At 41.5% G+C, this 19,228-nt stretch overlaps 1 protein-coding gene across 2 annotated transcripts in view; it reads left to right on the forward strand.

The window, feature by feature from the left end:
- The window catches only part of LOC140492212 (serine/threonine-protein phosphatase 2A 55 kDa regulatory subunit B beta isoform), a 580,700-nt gene that overhangs the window by 100,979 nt on the left and 460,493 nt on the right, over window positions 1-19,228 (forward strand). Inside the window, exon 1 of one of the 2 annotated variants that reach the window (XM_072591101.1) lies at window positions 8,994-9,626. The exons of the other annotated variant lie outside the window; for it this stretch is intronic. Coding sequence (XP_072447202.1) covers window positions 9,548-9,626 — 79 coding nt within the window. The 5' untranslated portion in view covers window positions 8,994-9,547. Of the gene's footprint in view, window positions 1-8,993; window positions 9,627-19,228 lie in introns of those variants that run through there. 2 annotated transcript variants of the gene reach the window in all.

Consider the following 19,228-nt stretch of genomic DNA (forward strand, 5'->3'; position numbering starts at 1 on the left):
GTTTACTTCAGGGAATGAACTTTGGTGTACGGGTGGCTCTGCATGCATAAGAGACATTGTTGCTGCAAGATAAGGCCCACTAACGTGTAAAGTTTGGGTAGGTGCTCCGGTCCTGAACAAGTATATGGCCCATGCCCGGCTCCTTGGAGAGTCAGAAAGGCTGTCGGAACCTGTGGGTTCTCCCTCTCCATCAAATGTTGAAGACACCTTTAGAATCTGAGATGGACACGGTGGATTTTACTGCCTCGGCGCCTTTGCCACTGAAGATGAGAATGAATTTCTTCTGAGACACTCCGGGCACAAGAAGCGAGTTGCCATGCGTTACACATCACCACTATCTGTGGCAGAATTGGAGGAACCTGACCCAGTGCTAAAACACCCCAGGAGGAGCTACAAAAAAAAACCCACCGGCCTGTGTCCTCTGTAATGAGGTCAGCCAGGTGGACCCTATAGAACATGAGTTCCCTGACTGGATCAGATTAACAGCCCCTATAAGGAAGCCATGACTGACAGATAAAAATAGGTGTGTTGGACATCCTGTCACTCTGAGGGAGCTGGATCAGTGTCCAGGACACTCCACTTGTCAATAAAGGATGGTACTGACCTCTGTGGAATTATTTCAGAGTTTAGAAGAATGGGGGATGATCTTGTAGAAATATCTAAGATTCTAACAGGATTAGACAGGATAAATGCAAGAAGGATATTCCCAATTACTGAGGAGTCCAGAACCAGGAGACCAAAATATTGAATGTTTTCAAGAAGGGGTTAGATACATTTCTGGGGATAAAGGGGTGAAATAGTATAGAGAGAAAGTGGGAACAAAATATTTTGTTTGATTGTCAGCCATGATCATGTTGAATGGTAGAGCAGTCTTGAATGGCCAAATGGCCGACCTCTGCTCTTATTTTCTGTTTAATCCATCCAGTCATTGCACCTATCAATTGAGCCACAAAGCAAGCATCTTCCTCCCTACGGGCCTTCTTGGGGAGGACTGGTATTGTGTAATGTTCGCACCAAAGTCTTCATTCCAAATACATAATGTCCTGGTAAATGATGTTCGAGGAACTATTTAACTTATCAGAGGGAGGTTACATGCTAAAAATATGGACTAACCGCTGTGTTAATAAGATTAATCTATCCAGATTAAACTTAGATTTATTCTGTTTCACCCAGGCTATTCAAAACCTTGGTGCTCAATTTGATCCCGATTGGGTTTCTGAGCTCCCCTGTATCCTGTCAGTACTCAGACAATTCACTTCCACCTCCATGTCACATGTCTATCCCCATGCCTCAGGCCAACTGCTTCTGAAATCTTCATGCATATCTTTAATACCTCTGGACTCGACTGTGCTAATCGTTGAATTGTCCATTCCATTCAACAAGCATCAAAACCCGCACCAACTTCTGTAAGTACACCATACCTGTGGTAAACCTCTATTAGCTCAAATTTTAAATTTGTACTTTTGTATTTGAACGCCCCCGTGGCCTAAACCCTCCCTATCTCTGTAATCACCTCTCGTTCTCAAATCCTCCAAATGCATGTCTCCATGCTGGCCTCTTTTGCTTCCCAAACTTTGCTTCCAGCTCAATTCGTTGCCATGACTTCAGCTTTCGGCCATGTCTTCTGCACTCTAACCAATCATGATTATTTCATTCTTTCTACCCTCTTCTCCATTTCTCCTGTTGCACTTTTATGCAAACTACCCACAGAACTGAAGAGAACTTACAGAACAAATAGGAAGTTTTTCAACTTGCACTTCCAAAACCAAAATCACTCCAAGTTCAATTAGTGAGCTTCATTTTGCTGATGAAATTTGTGTGCTCTCACTCGGAAATTGTGCTTTAGATCATCAGAACATAGAGACAGGGATAAGTCACTCAGCCCAATTAGCCTGCCCTGCCATTGAGTAAGATCATGGCTGATTGAGTACTTCAGGGCCTTTTACACACCCCATCCCCAGAACCTTGCATGCAACTGGTAATCAGAAATCTGTCATTCTCTACCTTAAACATACTCAAAGACTAAGCCCTCTAAGATAGAGAATTCCAAAATTTCACAAATCTCGGAATTAAAAAACATCTGCACCTTGGCATCTTCCTTATTTTTAAGTTGTGCTCCTAGTTCTGATCTCCCCAAGTAGATGTTTGCCTTCATCTACCTATTCACTCCTTATTATTTTGTGGGTTTCAATGAAATCGCCTCTTGTTCTTCAAATCTTTAGAGAATACATGCCCAGTTTGCCTAATCACCCTTCGTTGGACAGTCCCACCATGTAGGCACTCCCTCTATGGCAAAAAATATCTTTCCTAAGTTTAGGAGGCAAAAATTGCACACAATATCTCAGAGATATAAGCAAACTCCTATACAATTGAGGCAAAACTTTACTACTCTTGCAGTCCAATCCTTTTACAATAGAGGCTAATCTTCCATTTGTGTTCCTGACAGCTTACTGTACCTGCATGTTAATCTTCAATAACTCATTGACAAGGACCTAGGTCCACATGTACCTTTACACTTTGCAACCCCACATCATTTAAGAAATACCGTGCACGTTTCTCTTGCCAAGCAGATTGTTTTTTTATTTCAAAAATATACTTTATTCATAAAATATTTTGATAATCTGTACAATTGATCATGCCATACACACGTAAACATTCAATTTCTTGGCATACAGAGACAGAGTAATTATTCATATATACTGGTCTGTACGATTACTATCCACATATTTAGCAGAGGGGTCAGTGGAGCCCCCTTACTGCGTCAGACCCCTGTGCTTAGGCAGGCAGACGTTAAACGGTGGTCTTTCCTCACCGGGCCTTGGCGGCAGCTGCCCCAAGCTTCAGCGCGTCCCTCAACACGTAGTCCTGGACCTTGGAATGTGCCAGTCTGCAACTCAGTCGGGGTCAACTCCTTCAGCTGGAAGATCAACAGGTTTCGGACCGCCCAGAGAGCGTCCTTCACCGAGTTGATGATTCTCCAGGCACAGTTAATGTTCGTCTCGGTGTGCGTCCCGGGGAACAGATTGTAGAGCACGGAGTCCCGCGTCACGGCGCTCCTCGGGATGAACCTTGACAAACACCACTGCATTCCTCTCCGGACTTCTTCTGCATAGGCACATTCCAGAAGGAGGTGTGTGACAGTCTCATCCCCCCCGCAGCCGCTTTGAGGGCATCGTGCGGTGTGGGAGAGAGTCTGCCCGTGCATACGAGGATCTCACAGGCAGAGCCCTTCTCACCACCAGCCAAGCTATGTCTTGGTGCTTGTTGGAAAGTTCTGGCAATGAGGCATTCTGCCAAATGGCTTTGACAGTCTGCTCAGGGAACCGCTCGATAGGATCCGCCCACTCCTTTTCCCGAAGGGTGTCAAGGACACTACGTGCTGACCACTTCCTGATGGACTTGTGGTCAAAGGTGTTTTTCTTCATAAACTTCTCCACGAAGGACAGGTGATACGGAACGGTCCAACTACTCGGCAGCGAGGCCAGGCCTGTCCTTCGCAACACTGGGGATAGGTAGAACCTCAATACGTAGTGACACTTGGTGTTTGCGTACCGGGGATCCACGCACAGCTTGATGCAGCCACACACACAGGTGGCCATCAGGGTGAGGGTGGCATTGGGTGTATTGTTTCCCCCGTTGCCCAGATCTTTATACATCGAGTCCCTTCGGGCCCGGTCCATCTTTGACCTCCATATAAACTGGAAGATGGCCCGGGTGACTGCAGCGGCACAGGCTCTGGGAATAGGCCAGACCTGTGCCACGTATAACAGCAATGACCAGTGCCTCACACCTGATGACCAGGTTTTTTCCCGCGATGGAGAGTGACCGTAGCTTCCATCTGCCCAGTTTCTGCCTCACTTTGCTGATACGCTCCTCCCAAGACTTGGCGCACACCCCAGCACCGCCCCCCCCCCCCCAAACCAAATACCCAGCACCTTCAGATGGTCGGTCCTGACGGTGAAGGGGATCGAGGATTGGTCGGCCCAGTTCCCGAAGAGCATGGCCTCGCTCTTGCCTCAGTTTACCTTGGCCCCTGAGGCCCGTTCGAACAGGTCACATATGCACATCAGTCTGCACACGGACAGCAGATCTGAGCAGAAAATGGCGACGTCATCCATGTACAGGGAGGCCAGATAACCTTACATTTTTCCATATTATATTCCATTTGTAATGTTCTTGCCCATTCACTAAGCCTGCCCAAACCCTCCTGAAACCACTTTACATCTTCCTCACAACACACATTTCCTCATAGCTTTGTATCATTAACAAATTTGCAATTATTACACCACCTCCAAATATACTGCTTTAAAACCATCTTGAACACACTGCAGAAATTTGCTGTAAACAGCTTTAGTCCTCAATGTATTTATATGCAGATTTAAGCCATCCATGATTACTATGTTTCCAATGCTACATCTTCTCTCATCTCCTGACTAATAACATGACCCACACTACCACAATTATTTGTTGGCTTATAAATAACTCCAAACTATGTCTACTCCCCCTTGTTGTTTCTCAGCTGCACCTAAACAGATTTCACACATTATATTTCCTACCTCCAGAGCCTCCCTTCCTAATGTACTGACTCTATCCCTTATGATCTGCACAGCTCCACCTCCTTTTCCTTCCTGTCTGACCTTCTTGAATATTCAGTTCCCAGTCCTGGTCATGATGCAGCATGTTTCTGTATTGGCAATTAGATCATATCCATGTATCTCTATTTGCACCTTTAGATCATCAGCCTTTTTGTGAATGCTAAGTAGAGTGCCCTGAATTTTATCTTTTTAAAATCATTCTGCTTTCAAAGCATACTCCATGCTCATCTTTGTTTTTCCTGTCTTCTAGTCTCTCCAATATCTTTTTGATTTCTTGTTACCAACTTTATTTCCTTCCAATTTGGGTTACCCCCTCAAGCAAAGTTAAATTCACCCTAACAGCACTGAAAAATCTTCCCCTGAGGATATCAGTCCAGTCCCAGAAGATGCAATCTATCCAGTTTGTGCAGGTCCACTTGCCCTCGTACTGGTTCTAATTCCTTCCTCCTACACCAGTTCTCCAGCCATGTGTTCGATTGGTCGATCCTCCTATTATTATGCTCACTAGTTCTTGGCACTGAACATAATCCTGATATTACTGCCCTTTAGGATCTGCTTTTTAATTTCATTTCTAATTCTAAAATTTGCCTTCAGAACCTCATCCTTCTTCCGATCTATGTTGGTACCCATGCGGACCACGACCATGTCAACTCAATTTCCTTTCTGAAACAAATTATAAAATAAGCTTTTGCTAAACACCAGGACAGGTTGAGGTCCTCTACCAAGCAGGTCTTGCACCACAATACATGCCTGTGCTGATTTAAGTTTTGAATGAGATCCTGGAAAACACAGACCATTGTCCATACTTTGGGAGCCTCTTCTTGTGAACCCTGAAAACAGATGATGAAATTCATTTTCACCTCCACTGAGCCAACTCAGTCAATTTGGCTAACTGAAGAGAAAGGTATTTGAGAACCAGGATTTCAAACAAATAGACTAAAACTTTTGGTTTACTAGGAAGCAGTGATCCCACACTGCAATATGCTTTGGAACCTTGGACAATCTACAGCACCTCAAAGCACTAGAGAAATACCACTAACAGAGCCTACACAAGATCTTTTAACTCTAGAAGCAAGAAAGGTGGTTCCAACAGTAGCATCTTGTCTCAAGCCAATATATCTATCATGGATACACTAATCAGTCAAAACAAGCTCCATGGATGTCTTTTACATCTCTCTCAGCAGACTGCCGAAGCAACAGCCATACTTGGAATACTCAGTCACATCAGGAAATAGTGGAAGCACTTTAGGAATATCCTCTTCCCATTCCTGAAGAAATGGGAGTCCCTGGCTTGTGACTGACCAAAATGGAGGAGGTTTATTTGAGAAGATATTGAACTTGTTGAGAGATTTCATTGGGAATACGCAGAGAGAAGTCAGTGTTGGAAAGCATACACACAACCTCTAAACAGCTGATCTGCTCACCCCTTTAAGCACCATCTGTCCGCATGTAGGAAATCTGAAATCACAAACTGAATTTGTTAGCCATCCCAGAACTCATCCGAATAGATGGCTTATGAAGACCTGCATTGAGATTCGTATAGCCAGTGGAGACTCCTGCTACATCACACTACTGGCAAAGTACAACATTATACTCAGTGCCGTCTTTCTATTCAGTCATATTTAGAAAATCACCTAACGTATTTTAAAATAATGGTTATCCCAGTGAAATCCTTTCAGACCTGTCTAAAGGGATTGTAATTGCCGTGATATATCAAATATTCTTTCTTGGTGACTTTCTTCTTCCATTGCCTTAGGTGTCATCTGGCTTACAGATCAGTCTATGAAAGCTTCAGATGGACTTATTCAAAACAGCTAGATGAGATAGACTTGCTGGAAAATAACTGGGACCATGTAAACAAATTTAGGTAAGAGTCAACTTCAGAAGACTTGCCAGTTGAATATCTCTGAGAAAATCTGACAACGTATTTTTATTCAAATTGGATTGTTTGGCCATATCTTTGGAGAGAAGACTCTGTGAGAGAATACTATAATTTAGCACATTTGCAACAAGCTAATCTGCAATATGATTTTCTGTATATGAGCTGATTTTAATTCCTTGTACACTCTGACAAAGGAAAAGCTCATAAACTGGAAAAACTTCATTTTCATATATACGATTCATCCTAATCTAAGCTCTACTCATTGTTCAGGATAAAGTTCTTCAGATATGCCTCCTGTTCAAACAACACTTCAGCATGTTTATTCATTCTCACAAGTCAACTGCCTTTCACAGACTGCGTGCAGCCTGTTCATGTCTTATTGTTTGTCAGCTTTTAGTACTTGGAAAAGTGCAATTGTATTTTAAATTCCATTCTATTACCCCGACACAGAATGTCAATGACTTGAAGAGTGAAGAATGCTGTGTGTGGATGAGTGTACAGAATTTGTACAGAAATCTTGATATAAATCAAGAGAAACAATGAGTTATATTTATCTAGCATTTTTAACATGATGAAATGCGCCTCGGCATTTCATAGGGGTATTACAAAACAGTATTTGGCATTGAATCACTTAAGGATATGTTGAGACAGGTAACCAAAAGTTTTCTCAAAGAGGTAGGTTTTAAGTAACATCTTAAAGGAAGAGAGAGGGATAGAGGAGTTTAGTAAGAGTCTGTGAGAACTGAGCATCGGCACTGCAGTCAGTATTGAAGGGATGAATATTGGAGATGAATGAGAAGCTAGAATTGGAAATGCAGAGGTTGTAGGGCTGGATGAGCATACAGAGATGGGGAAGAATGAGGTCATTGGGAAGGAAGAATTTGAATGCATGGATCAGAATTTTAATGTAGAAGCTTTGGAGAACTGTTCTCTAAATATGCTAGTATGTCGGCAAAGGCTGGGAACAAACATTTATGAAACACAAGTGCCCAGCAATGAACACTCCAAAGAGAGACAATGCAACCAACTCTTTTGATGTTCAATGGCATTACCATTACTAAATTCATCCCATCACAGAGTTGCTACTAACCATAAAAGTAATAGGATCAACTATATAAAAATGTGCTACAGAGGCAAATGCAAAAGACTGGGAATTGTGCAGCAAGTAACTTACTTTCTGACCCTCTGGATGAGTGCAGCTTTAACAACACTCAAGAAGCTTGACACCATTCAGCAATTCACTGAGGCTTCTATCAGCACCTTCCAAACACTATCACTTAGAAGGTCAAAGCCAGCAAATGCATGGGGAACACCACCACCTACAAGTTCCCTTCCACATACTATCCAGATTTGTAATTATATTGCCGTTGTTTCATTGCTGTCATGTCAAACTTCCTTCTTAACAACAGAGTGTAACCTACACCACATGGACTTCAGCAGTTCAAGCAGCCACCTTCCCAATGTAATTTAAAACATGGATAGTCTGCCAATGATCCCCACATCCAGTGAACAAATAAAAACACAGTTTGTAGATAGTTCCATGTTGTTCTGAATGCTTGGCTGATGTTGTGCAACCAGACAAAATTCCCAGACTCCAAATTCAAAATCTCATGCTGCAAAGTTGATTTTGCAGATTGTGACTCACTGAATGCTGTGACTAGTTTTTCTGAGTTAATATGATCTTTTCTAGTTGGTCACTGGATTGATGGATTAATTTATTCGTTAATTGATAATGCCGACTAGAACCTTGATAGTTCCTGGTGTCTCAGAGTTGAGATCACCGAATGCCCTCTTAGGTAGGATACAGTGCTAGTGTCCCTACCCCTAGCCCAGGTTCAAGACCTGGCTATAATATATCTGAACAGGTTGCCTAGGAAATGGGGTTAAATAAAAGAAAACAAAACAGCCCTGAATTCACAGTTCTTTAGCAGGTAGAACATAAAACATAAATAACGACATTACGTGTAAAGGCCTTTCCCTAAGACTTGTTCTGTATGTGACTGGTTTGTTTGGGGCAACATTGCAGACAACTAAGTACCTAATCTCTACAATTACCTCGAACTCAGAGCCATGCCGTCACAGCCATGGTCGGCTGAAAGGTCTGTTCCTATTCTTTACTGTCTTATGCTCAATGTTCTCTCTGCTCGACTCCTCCCAGGCGTTGCTTGGAACTAACCTTATTGACGAGCCTTCGGTTACCTGTTCTTATATCTCAGTGTAAATTATTGTCTGATAACATTCCGTGAAGCCCCTTGAGACATTTTACTTCGTTGACGGTGCTATATAAATGCAAGCTGTTATTTTTGGGGTAATCTTTTAAACGCCGAATCTTGCTGAAATTTTGTGCAATTAAGACTTCAACAGTGCTAGCATTTCCGTTAGCAGTACAGGATGTTTTTTTTTCACGGCTACGTAAGGTACTGGTAATTGGTTGCAAGGTTTCCCTACTGTACAGCCTGTAACGTGACTGCTTTAGATTAATGGGAGCAGGCTTCAGCAAGGCTTGCAGTCTGCGTGGCTTGAAATTGGAGAAGGGAGCTGTCTCTGAGCGTTTCGATTATACTGCATGCAAACGACTATACTCTAGACTGAATTTTTTTTTTGTAACTTCACCTTCACGTTTGCCCGAAGATAAGAGCTTTTGGTGCATTCTTTTCATTTTAAAAAAATCTTTCTGCTACGTTTTGTTGGTTCAGAAAGGGTTAATATTGACTTGATTGCTACTAACTTGCAGTTCTTCTGACACGGGTGAGTTTTAGCAACATTGCTTATAGAATGTTTTATAGTGCTCTTAGTCAGCATTTTCTGAACTGATGGACAACGGCCAATGACTTAAGCATCCCGGTGTCTTGGGATTCAAATGGCATTCCTCCCGAAATGCAAACCTCTGTACCCTGCTGTCTGAGGAGGCAAGTATGGTGAATCTGTCTCCACCACGCCATGACCAATTTCCATCTCCGTCAGCCCAACCGAGCTGTGAAGGAATAAATCCGCATCTAAGGTGGGGAGGAATGAAAAGTGCCATCCACGTGGACTGAAGAGGCTGCTCTTATTTAGCTCCTTTTGGAAGATGAAATGCTTCTCTCGGTATCTGCCTTACATCTTCAGACCTCCCAGTACAATCTTCTCGTCAAGCTGCTACACAGAAGGTACAGTAGGAATAAAGCTGAGGGCGCGGGTTGGTGTTGAGGGCGGTGGTTTGGGGGTGGGGACAGGTGGATGAGGAGACGGGGTGTACTCGGGGGCTGGTGGGCTTGGGGATGGTCGCCAGAAAGGCAGTTTTTAACTCCCTGACTTAACCAACATCACCCAGGGAACTTGCGGCAGCCCTCATCATAGACTTTTTTTTTCAGAAAAACCAAATTGATTATTGTTAGTTACTGCTTATAAAGCTGTCTAAAGCACTTCGAACCCTGCTTGACAACAATGTACAGAATTTAAAGCTCGTGTGTCAATTTTAATGAGGGTGTGATGAATTAAAGAAGGTACTTTTTATAAATATCTGAACCACATTGAGCGACTCTAACAATAGTTTAATTAGTTTGGCCAATTGCAGTATATTAGTAGTATCATGCTGTTTGTATACATTTCATAGTGAAGGACTTAACTAATGAATTATGAAGAGGAATGATAGAACACATATTAAATATTTATGTTGTAGAAAGCAGGGATGAGCTATTAAAACAGCTTGGATGTGCATTACTGTAGTAGTTTGTGTGGTTTTGTCTCTCTGACTAATGTTTCAGATTTCTATAAAAACAAAGTCTGATGTAATGTGCATTCAGTTTTTATACTCTAGTTTTGAACTGCTTTTGAACAAGCTGCTACTATTTTTAAATGTGACATTGAATATTGATGTTGGGTCAGGGCTTTGTGATTTGACTTGCCACATCACTTCTACCAGACTTTGCCTTTACATTCGTACGCAGAAGCTGGAGTCTGTAATGCCACTGTTTTCCCACCAATGAGAGGTCATGTGGTTGTTAAGACAAGTAACTCCAAAGACTTGAGATTGTAAATTTCTATCGTCTAGTATAAGACCAACATTGCTTTTGTGTTTTGTATGTAGAGTCCAGCAGACGGACGAACCAACATTTTGAGAAATCGAGGTTAAGATTGATAAAAAGTTTCCTGCTGGTTTGTTTAAAACTCCCTTAATGCTCTTTTTGAACAGCAATTCTCCTGTAGATTACAGTTTAAAGTTGGGTTCTTGTCAAACAATCAGGTCTTCAGCTTTTTGACAGCGAAATTAGATGAATGAAGCCTTCAATGTGATTTTTGAGGCCTGAAATTTCCATTATTTTCCAGTGGGAACCGATAACCAAGTGTTTGTTTCAGTTTGCCTGTAGATTGCTGATTCAGGCACTGTTACAGATTCTCAAATGGATTGTGCTTTTTCTCATGCAGTGCCTATCTGGGTCACAACTAATGAAAAGCTGGTAATGTGTCTTTTCCATGCCAAGGCTACAGCAGATTTATACAGTGCAGCAGTATGTCACTCTGAAACTCTCCATCCAGATTGATAAGCTAGGTGGGGTCTGCAGTGTTTGCTGCTGTTTTTTATTTATATATATACGCGTACACAGTGCAATTCTTGCGAAGAGGCATGTTAATAAAATGACAAAACCAAAGAGAGAATGTGTGTGTGTTTATGTTGTATAAAGTGTGTTTTAGCATCAGAAGACCATAAAAGCTTTTTTGGTTTGTACACAATGCTAAATCTTACAAAGACTGACATTTCACAATTTTTGGAAAATTGATTTAAATTAATATGCATCTCAACCATGACTTGGGGATCAAACTTTCTGAATTTGAAACTGTTGGTCTATCACACTGTTTTAACTCCTGTAGAAATTGCTAATGTTTAGAGTTAAGCTGCTCCCTGTCCAAAGCAAGGTCCTTCTCTGCCTGCTGTGCTCACTACCTAATAATTACAGTGCTTGGTTCCGGATGGTTGAAGCTGTGTTTACAATCTTAACCCTTTAGAATGTCAGCAACTATTGTTCTCTGGGCTAGCTATTTTTACAACAAGCCAGCACCTACATTGTGAGACTCAAATACCCTTTACTCCATAGATTGCAGACTGTTCTGGACATATATTGTTTACCTCTCTGTTGAAGTCAGCTTTCAGTTCAGACAAAATCACACAACACCATGTTATAGTCCAACAGGTTTATTTGGAAGCACTAGCTTTCAGAGCGTTGCTCCTTCATCAGGTGGTTGTGGAGTACAAGATCTTAAGACACAGATTTTATAGCAAAAGTTTACAGTGTGATGTGAGCTTTCAGTTCACATTCGATGACGACAGTAGTTTGAAAACTGGTGGAGTACATTCAGCCCCCTTTCCGTGTCTGTTTTCCAATTCAGTGAAGTCACAGCGATCTGTCTCTTAAATCCATTCATCAATCCTGGCTCTATGCCCATGTTGAACTTCTAATTTAATAAAATTAACAATGTTTGGGTCACTTTATTTCTGCAAAAGATAGTACGACACGCATTAATATGAGACATTTTGAACTGTGCTTCCCCAATCTGCTCTGCTTTTTTATCTTCATTTTTTTTCTTTTTACTTGATTAGATTAGATTACTTAGTGTGGAAACAGGCCCTTCGGCCCAATAAGTCCACACCAACCTGCCAAAGCGCAACCCACCCAGACCCATTTCCCTACATTTATCCCTTCACCTAACACTACTGGCAATTTAGCATGGTCAATTCACCTATCCTGCACATTTTTAGACTGTGGGAGGAAACCGGAGCACCCGGAGGAAATCCACGCAGACGTGGGGAGAATGTGCAGACTCCACATAGACAGTCACCTGAGGCGGAAATTGAACCCGGTCTCTGACGCTGTGAAGCAGTAATGCTAACCACTGTGCCACCGTGCTGCCCAAATCAATTTATTAATTTTGTTTTAAATGTTTAAAAACTCTAAGTTGCGGCTCTGTGCCCCTGCTTCTACTATTTATTTTGGACTCTGGCCTTTTGGAGCTGTAAGACGACCAAGATGCATTCTCAGTCAGATTATGCATGCATTCATGCTAAACAAATGTCAAGTGTGTTTACAAGTGGTGAGCAAAAGGTTAGTCAAATAGGTTGTTTTTTTTAAGAAGAGTTATAAAGCAAGAGAGTTGTGTTGGTTTAGTAGGGCATTGCAGAGCAATGGTTGTAGCAGCTGAAGGCACAGCTGCCAGTGGTAGAGCAATGAAAGTCAAGGTTGCACAAGAGGCCAGAATTGGAGCTGCAGAGATTTGAGGTTTATGGAACTGAAGGAAGTTGCAAACATAAAGGGTCAAGGACATAGAGGGATTTGTGAATTTTAAAATTGAGGCAACTGAAATTGATGCAGCTGAGTGAGCACAGGGTTAAAGCATGAATGAGCCTTTGGCTGATCTAAGATATGGACAGTAGAGTTGTGGATGGATTCAAGTTTCATGGTGATTTAAGGAATGAGTCTAGACAGGAGACAATTAGAATGGTGGAACTGAGGAAGGGTCACTGGACCCAAAACATTTACTCTGATTTCTCTTTACAGGTGCTGCCAGACCTGCTGAGCTTTTTCAGCAACTTCAGTTTTTGTTTCTGACTTATGGCATTATCAGTTCTTTCTTTTATTTAGAGTGCTTCCATATAGATATAACAATCGTGTGGATAAGGGTTTCAATGCAATTGATTGGAGTCAGGGATGGGTATAGTGGGGAACAAAGTAGGCGTTTGAAGATTGAGAAGTTGATTAGAATTGGAAGCACCTCCTCCTTATGCATTTTATTTATATATGTATATATATACACACACAGTCAATCATGCTGCTGAAATTAAAGTTTAAGTTCAATATGAAAGAGCACAATGTTTGATATGGCATGAAGAATTGTGTTGACAAACACTATTAAAATATTTTTCTTTAATTTAACAATGTAATAGTAATAGTATTAAGAATAACTGACAAATATTGTACTTAAATATACTTTATTTGAAATATTTAGAGCATAACATCTTTTCTTTATTTGCATTCAATGTAATAACCTAATAGAGTCTTGGAGGCATAGAGATTTACATCACAGAAACAGATCCTCGGTCTAACTTGTCCATGCTGACCAGATATCCCAACCCAGTCCAGTCCCACCTGCCAGCATCCGGCCCATATCCCTCCAAACCCTTCCTATTCATATACCCATCCAGATGCCTTTTAAATGTTGCAATTGTACTTGCCTCCACCACTTCCTCTGACATGTACCAGCCTCTTGTGTGAAAACATTGCCCCTTTAGGTCTCTTATATCTTTCACCTCTCACCCTAAACCTTTGCCCTCTAGTTCTGGACTACACAACCTGAGGGAAGAGACCTTGTCTATTTATCCTAACCGTGCTCCTCTTGATTTTATAAACCTCTATAAGGTCACCCCTCAGCCTCCGATGCTCCAGGGAAAACAGCCACAGCCTATTCAACCTCTCCCTATAGCTCAAATCCTCCAACCCTGGCAACATCCTTGTAAATCTTTTCTGAACCCTTTCAAGTTTCACATCTTTCTGATAGGATGGAGAGAAGTTTCTGTTGAAAGTTTTCTGTTATCGTTTTGGATTGGTGAGATTATAGTGCCTTCAAATCAGATACAAAATAAGTAGCTAGAAAATTTATGAAAACAATCAATTCTGATTGTTAAGACAACTAGCTAACAAAATAAATTCACAAAGGAGTTGGTGAACTAATTCACCCACTCAGAATATTTTGAGGACTTTTCAATTTTATTTACTTTATTTAACAACATTGCAGCACAGGAACAGGCTCTTCAGCCCATAATGTTGTGCCAAAATGACACAGATTAAACTAATCCTTTCTGCCTGCCTTATCCATATCCCTCCATTTCTTGCATATTCATGTAAGGCCATTAAACACCCTTATCCTATCTGCCTCCACCACCAACCCTGGCAGCATGTTCCAGACTCCTAGCACACTGTTTTAAAAAAAAAGTGGCCCTCACATCTCCACTGAACTCCCCCCACCTCCCTTCACCTTAAGTGCATGTCCCCTAGTATTAAACATTTCAACTCTGGGGAAAAAGCTTCTGACCATCAACCCTATCCATATATCTCACAATTTTATAGACATCTATCATGTCTCCTCTCAGCCTCCGCCGCTCCAGAGAAAACAACCAGGTTTTTCTATCATCTCCTTATAGCTCTTACCCCTGTAATCCAGGCAGAATCCTGGTAAACCTCTTTTGCACCCTCTCCAAAGCCTCCACATTCTTCCTGTAATATGGCAACCAGAATTGAATGCAATACCCTAAGTGTGGCCTAACCAAAGTTTTATAAAGTTGCAACATGACATCCTGACTCTTGTACTCAATTCCCTGACCAATAAAGGCAAGCATGCCCTACGCCTTCTTTACCACTCGACCTACTTGCATTGCCATTTTCAAGGAGCTATGACTTGAACCCCAAGATCTCTCTGTATGTCAGTGCTGTTCAGGGTCCTGCCATTATCTGTTCCTTAACATTTGATCTCCCAAAGCGCAGCACCTCACACTTAGCGGGATTAAACTCCATTTACCATTTTGCTGCCCATATCTGTAACTGATCTATATCCGCTGTATCATTTGACAACCATCTACACAATTCACAACGTCACCGATCTTTGCATCATCTGCAAATTTACTAACCCACCCATCTACATTTCCATTCAAGTTGTTTATGTTTATCACAAACAGCAGAGGTCCCAGTGTGGATCTGAGCACTGGTCATGGACCTCCAGTCTGAAAAGCACCCTTCCATCACTACCTTCTGCTGTCCATGGATAAGTCAATTCTGAATTCATGCAGCCAACTCACTGTGGATCTCATGTATCTTATTTGTTCAGTAACTGAAACTTCTAATGCCCAAAATAAGGTTTTAATCAAAATAAAATCACTCGATATTAACTATTTTAAAAATGATTAATTTTATCCATATGACTTGTTTTGCCTTTTAATACTTCTACGGCAAATGTTTAGTCCAATGTGTGTTGAGGAAGATGTAAAGTGGCTGCAGGATGATTTGGACCTACTAAGCGAATGGGTAGAAACATGGCAGATAGAATGTTAATGTGGAAAAGTGTGTGGTTATACACTTTGGTATGAAAAACAGCTCTGTGGAGCATTGATTAAATTGTAAGAGGTTGGAAAGTGTAGATATGTACAGGACATGTGTTTTTGTTGCTAAGTCCCTGAAGGCTAGCGTTCAGTTTCAGCAAGCTATCAGGAAGACTAATGGAATGTTTGCCTTTGTTGCAAGGTGACTTGAGTATACAAATTTTGAAGTCTTTCTTCAATTTTGAATTGGCTTGATTAGACTGCACCTGGATTAATGTGTGCAGTTTTGGTCTCCTTAGTTCAGGGAAGATATGATGGCCATTGTAGAAATGGCCACTAGACTTGTTTCCCGAAAGGTGGGACTGTCATATGAAGAGATTGGGCAAATTAGGTCTGTATTCTATAGAGTTTTGAAGAATGAGAAATGATCATATTGAAACTTGGAAAATACTTAAAAGGATGGAGTTGGTCATAAAGTCAAAGAGATGCACAGCATGGAAACAGACCCTTTGGTCCAACTTGTCCATGCTGACCAGATATCCTACATTAATCTCATCTCATTTGGCCCATACTCCTTCCTATTCATGCATTCTTGTGCAACCCCACATTACAGAAAAATCTTGCTTTAGAAACAGCGTTGGTGATGTAATCGCGTTACACTCAGCACACATTTTAAAAATTCACGTTTTAGAAAGTGTTCCCAATTCATCAATCGCGTTATAGTGTGTTCAAGTTAACGAAATGCGCATTATAGCAGAACAACCTGTACTCATCCAGATGCCTTTTAAATGTTGTAATTGTACCAGCCTCCACTATCTCCTCTGGCAGCTCATTCCATACACATACCACAGTCTGTGTGAAGAGGTTGCCCAATAAGGTGCTTTTTAAATCTTTCCCCTCTTAACTTAAACCAAAGCCCTCTAGTTTTGAACTGTGCTATCCTGGCTATTCAGAAAAGATTTTGGCTATTCAGCCTATCTATGCCCCTTATGATCTTATAAATCTCGGATGCTCCAGGGAAAACAACACCAGCCTATTCAGCCTCTCCCTGTAGCTCAAACCTTCCAATCCCAGTAACATCCTTGTAAATTTTTTCTGAACCCTTTCAAGTTCACTACATCTTTCCTATAGCAGGGAGACCAGAACTGAATGCACTATTTCAAATGTCCTGTACAGCCACAACATGACCTCCCAACTCCTATACTCTGTGCACTAGCCAATAAAAAGCAAGTGTGCCAAATGCTGCCTTCACTACCCAGTTTACCTCTGACTCTGCTTTCAAGGAACTATGAACCTGCATCCCAAAGTCTCTATTTGTCAGCACTCCCCAGGACCTTACCATTAAGTGTATAAGACTTGCCCTGATTTGCCTTTTCAAAACGCAGCACCTCACATTTATCTAAATTAAACTCCATCTGCCACTCCTCAGCTCATTTGCCCACCTGATCAAGATCCCACTGTACTCTGATGTAACCTTCTTCGTTGTCCACGACATTGTTAGTTTGGTGTCATTGTAAACTTACTAACCATACCTGTTATATCCAAGTCATGTAATATAAATGACAAAAAGCTGTGGATTACTACTAAACCTTACAGTACACAGCTGGTCTGCAGTTCGAAAAGCAGCCCTCCATGCAGGTGAGATGTTTCTCTTGTTTGGGAAGTCCAGAACAATGGGGCACATTGAAAAATAACAGGGTTGCACTTACGTCTGTAATGAAGAGATTTTTTCAGTTTATTCAGAGATTTAAGAACCTTTGGAATTCTTTACTACAGAGTGCTCTGGAAGTTCAGTCTTTCCATATGTTTAAGATAGAGGTTGATAGATTTCTGATTACCAGTGGGTGGAGGGTTATGGGACTCTGGTGGGTAAGAGACACTGAAGTTTTCTATTCACTATGATCATATTGAATGGTGAAGTAGGTTTAACTGGCTGAATGGCCTACCTTTGTTCCTATGTTTCTATGTCCAGCTGGTGCCTATACCTCACCTGTAAACTCTTCCCAGTATTATTGGATGGGCTGACTTCTGATGGTGTCGTTAGCAACAATCCTGTCAGAGGCAGTGGACAATTTATTGGAGGGAATCCTGAGGAACAGGATTTACATGTATTTGGAAAGGCAAGGACTGATTAAGGGTAGTCCACATGGCTTTGTGTGTGGAGAAATAGTGTCTCACTAGATTAATTGATTGAGTTTTTTGAAGGAGTAACAAAGACGATTGATGAAGGCAGAGCAGTGGATGTGATCTATATGGACTTCAGGTAAGGCATTCGACCAAGCTCCCATGGTAGACTGATGAGCAAGGTTAGATCACATGGAGTAGAGGGCCAACGAACTATTTGGATACAAAGCTGGCTCAAAGGTAAAAGACAGAAGGTACTTCTCAGACTGGAGGCCAGTAACCAGTAGAGTGTCTCAAGGATTGGTGCTGGGTCCACTTTTTTTTGCCATTTAGATAAACGATTTGGATGTGAACATAGGAATGGTTACTACGTTTGTAGATGACACCAAAATTGGAGGTGTAATAAGTTTATCTCAGAGTACAATGGGATCTTGATCAGATGGGTCAATCGGCCGAGGAGCGGCAGTTGGAGTTTAATTAAAATAAATGCACTTTTGAAAGGCAAATCAGGACAGGAGTTATACACTTAATTGTAAGGTCCTGGGAAGTGTTGCTGAACAAAGTGACCTTGGAGTGCAGGTTCATAGTTCCTTAAAAGTGCAGTCGCACGTAGATAGAATAGTGAAGAAGGCGTTTGGAATGCTTGCCTTTATTGGTCAGTGCATTGAGTATTGGAGTTGGGGGTCATGTGGCTGTACAGGACATTAGTTAGGCCTATACTGGAATACTGCATTGAATTCTGGTCTCCCTGCTGTAGAAAAGATGTTGTGAAACTTGAACGGGTTCAGAATAGATTTTCAAGGATGTTATCAGGGTTGAATGTTTGAGCTTTTGAGAGAGGCTGAATAGGCTGGAACTATTTTCCCTGGAGTGTCAGAGGCTGACTGGTGATTTTATAGAGGTTTATAAAATCATGAGGGCATGGACAGGATAAACAGACTAGGTCTTTTCTCTGGGGTGGGGGTGTCCAGAACTAGAGGACATGTGTTTAAGGTGCGAGGGGAAAAATTTAAAAGGGATCCAAGGGGCAACATTTTCACGCAGGGAGTGATGTATAAGTAGAATGAGCTGCCAGAGGAAGTGGTGGAGGCTGGTACCATTGCATTTTAAATGACGTCTGGGTGGGTATATGAATAGGAAGGGTTTATAGGGATATGGGCCAAGTGCTGGCAAATGGTACTAGATTTATATGGGATTTCTAGTCGGCATGGATGAGTTGGACGGAAGGGTCTGCTTCCGTGCTGTATATCTCTATGACTCCACGTCAGTAGGTTGCTTTGAATTGAATGGTATGATACTTCATTCTTGGGAGAATTTATGACTTTATTAGTTTATTTTCCTGATAATACAATAGTTAAGCAAGACTGTTGAAAGTCTATGTTTCTACCATTTATTTCCATTTTTGCCTCCTACCATTCTTCTACCCATGTTGCTGGTCTCTGCCTGTCCAACATGTCAGATTGTATTACTTTTCTCTGTTTTTCTTTTTGTCTTAAACATTCTTTCTTTAGGTTCTGACTTGTAAACTGTCCAAATTCTTTCAAATTTTAGAATTACTTATTC

This window comes from Chiloscyllium punctatum, chromosome 20 (assembly GCF_047496795.1).
Source record: "Chiloscyllium punctatum isolate Juve2018m chromosome 20, sChiPun1.3, whole genome shotgun sequence".
Taxonomy (NCBI): domain Eukaryota; kingdom Metazoa; phylum Chordata; class Chondrichthyes; order Orectolobiformes; family Hemiscylliidae; genus Chiloscyllium; species Chiloscyllium punctatum.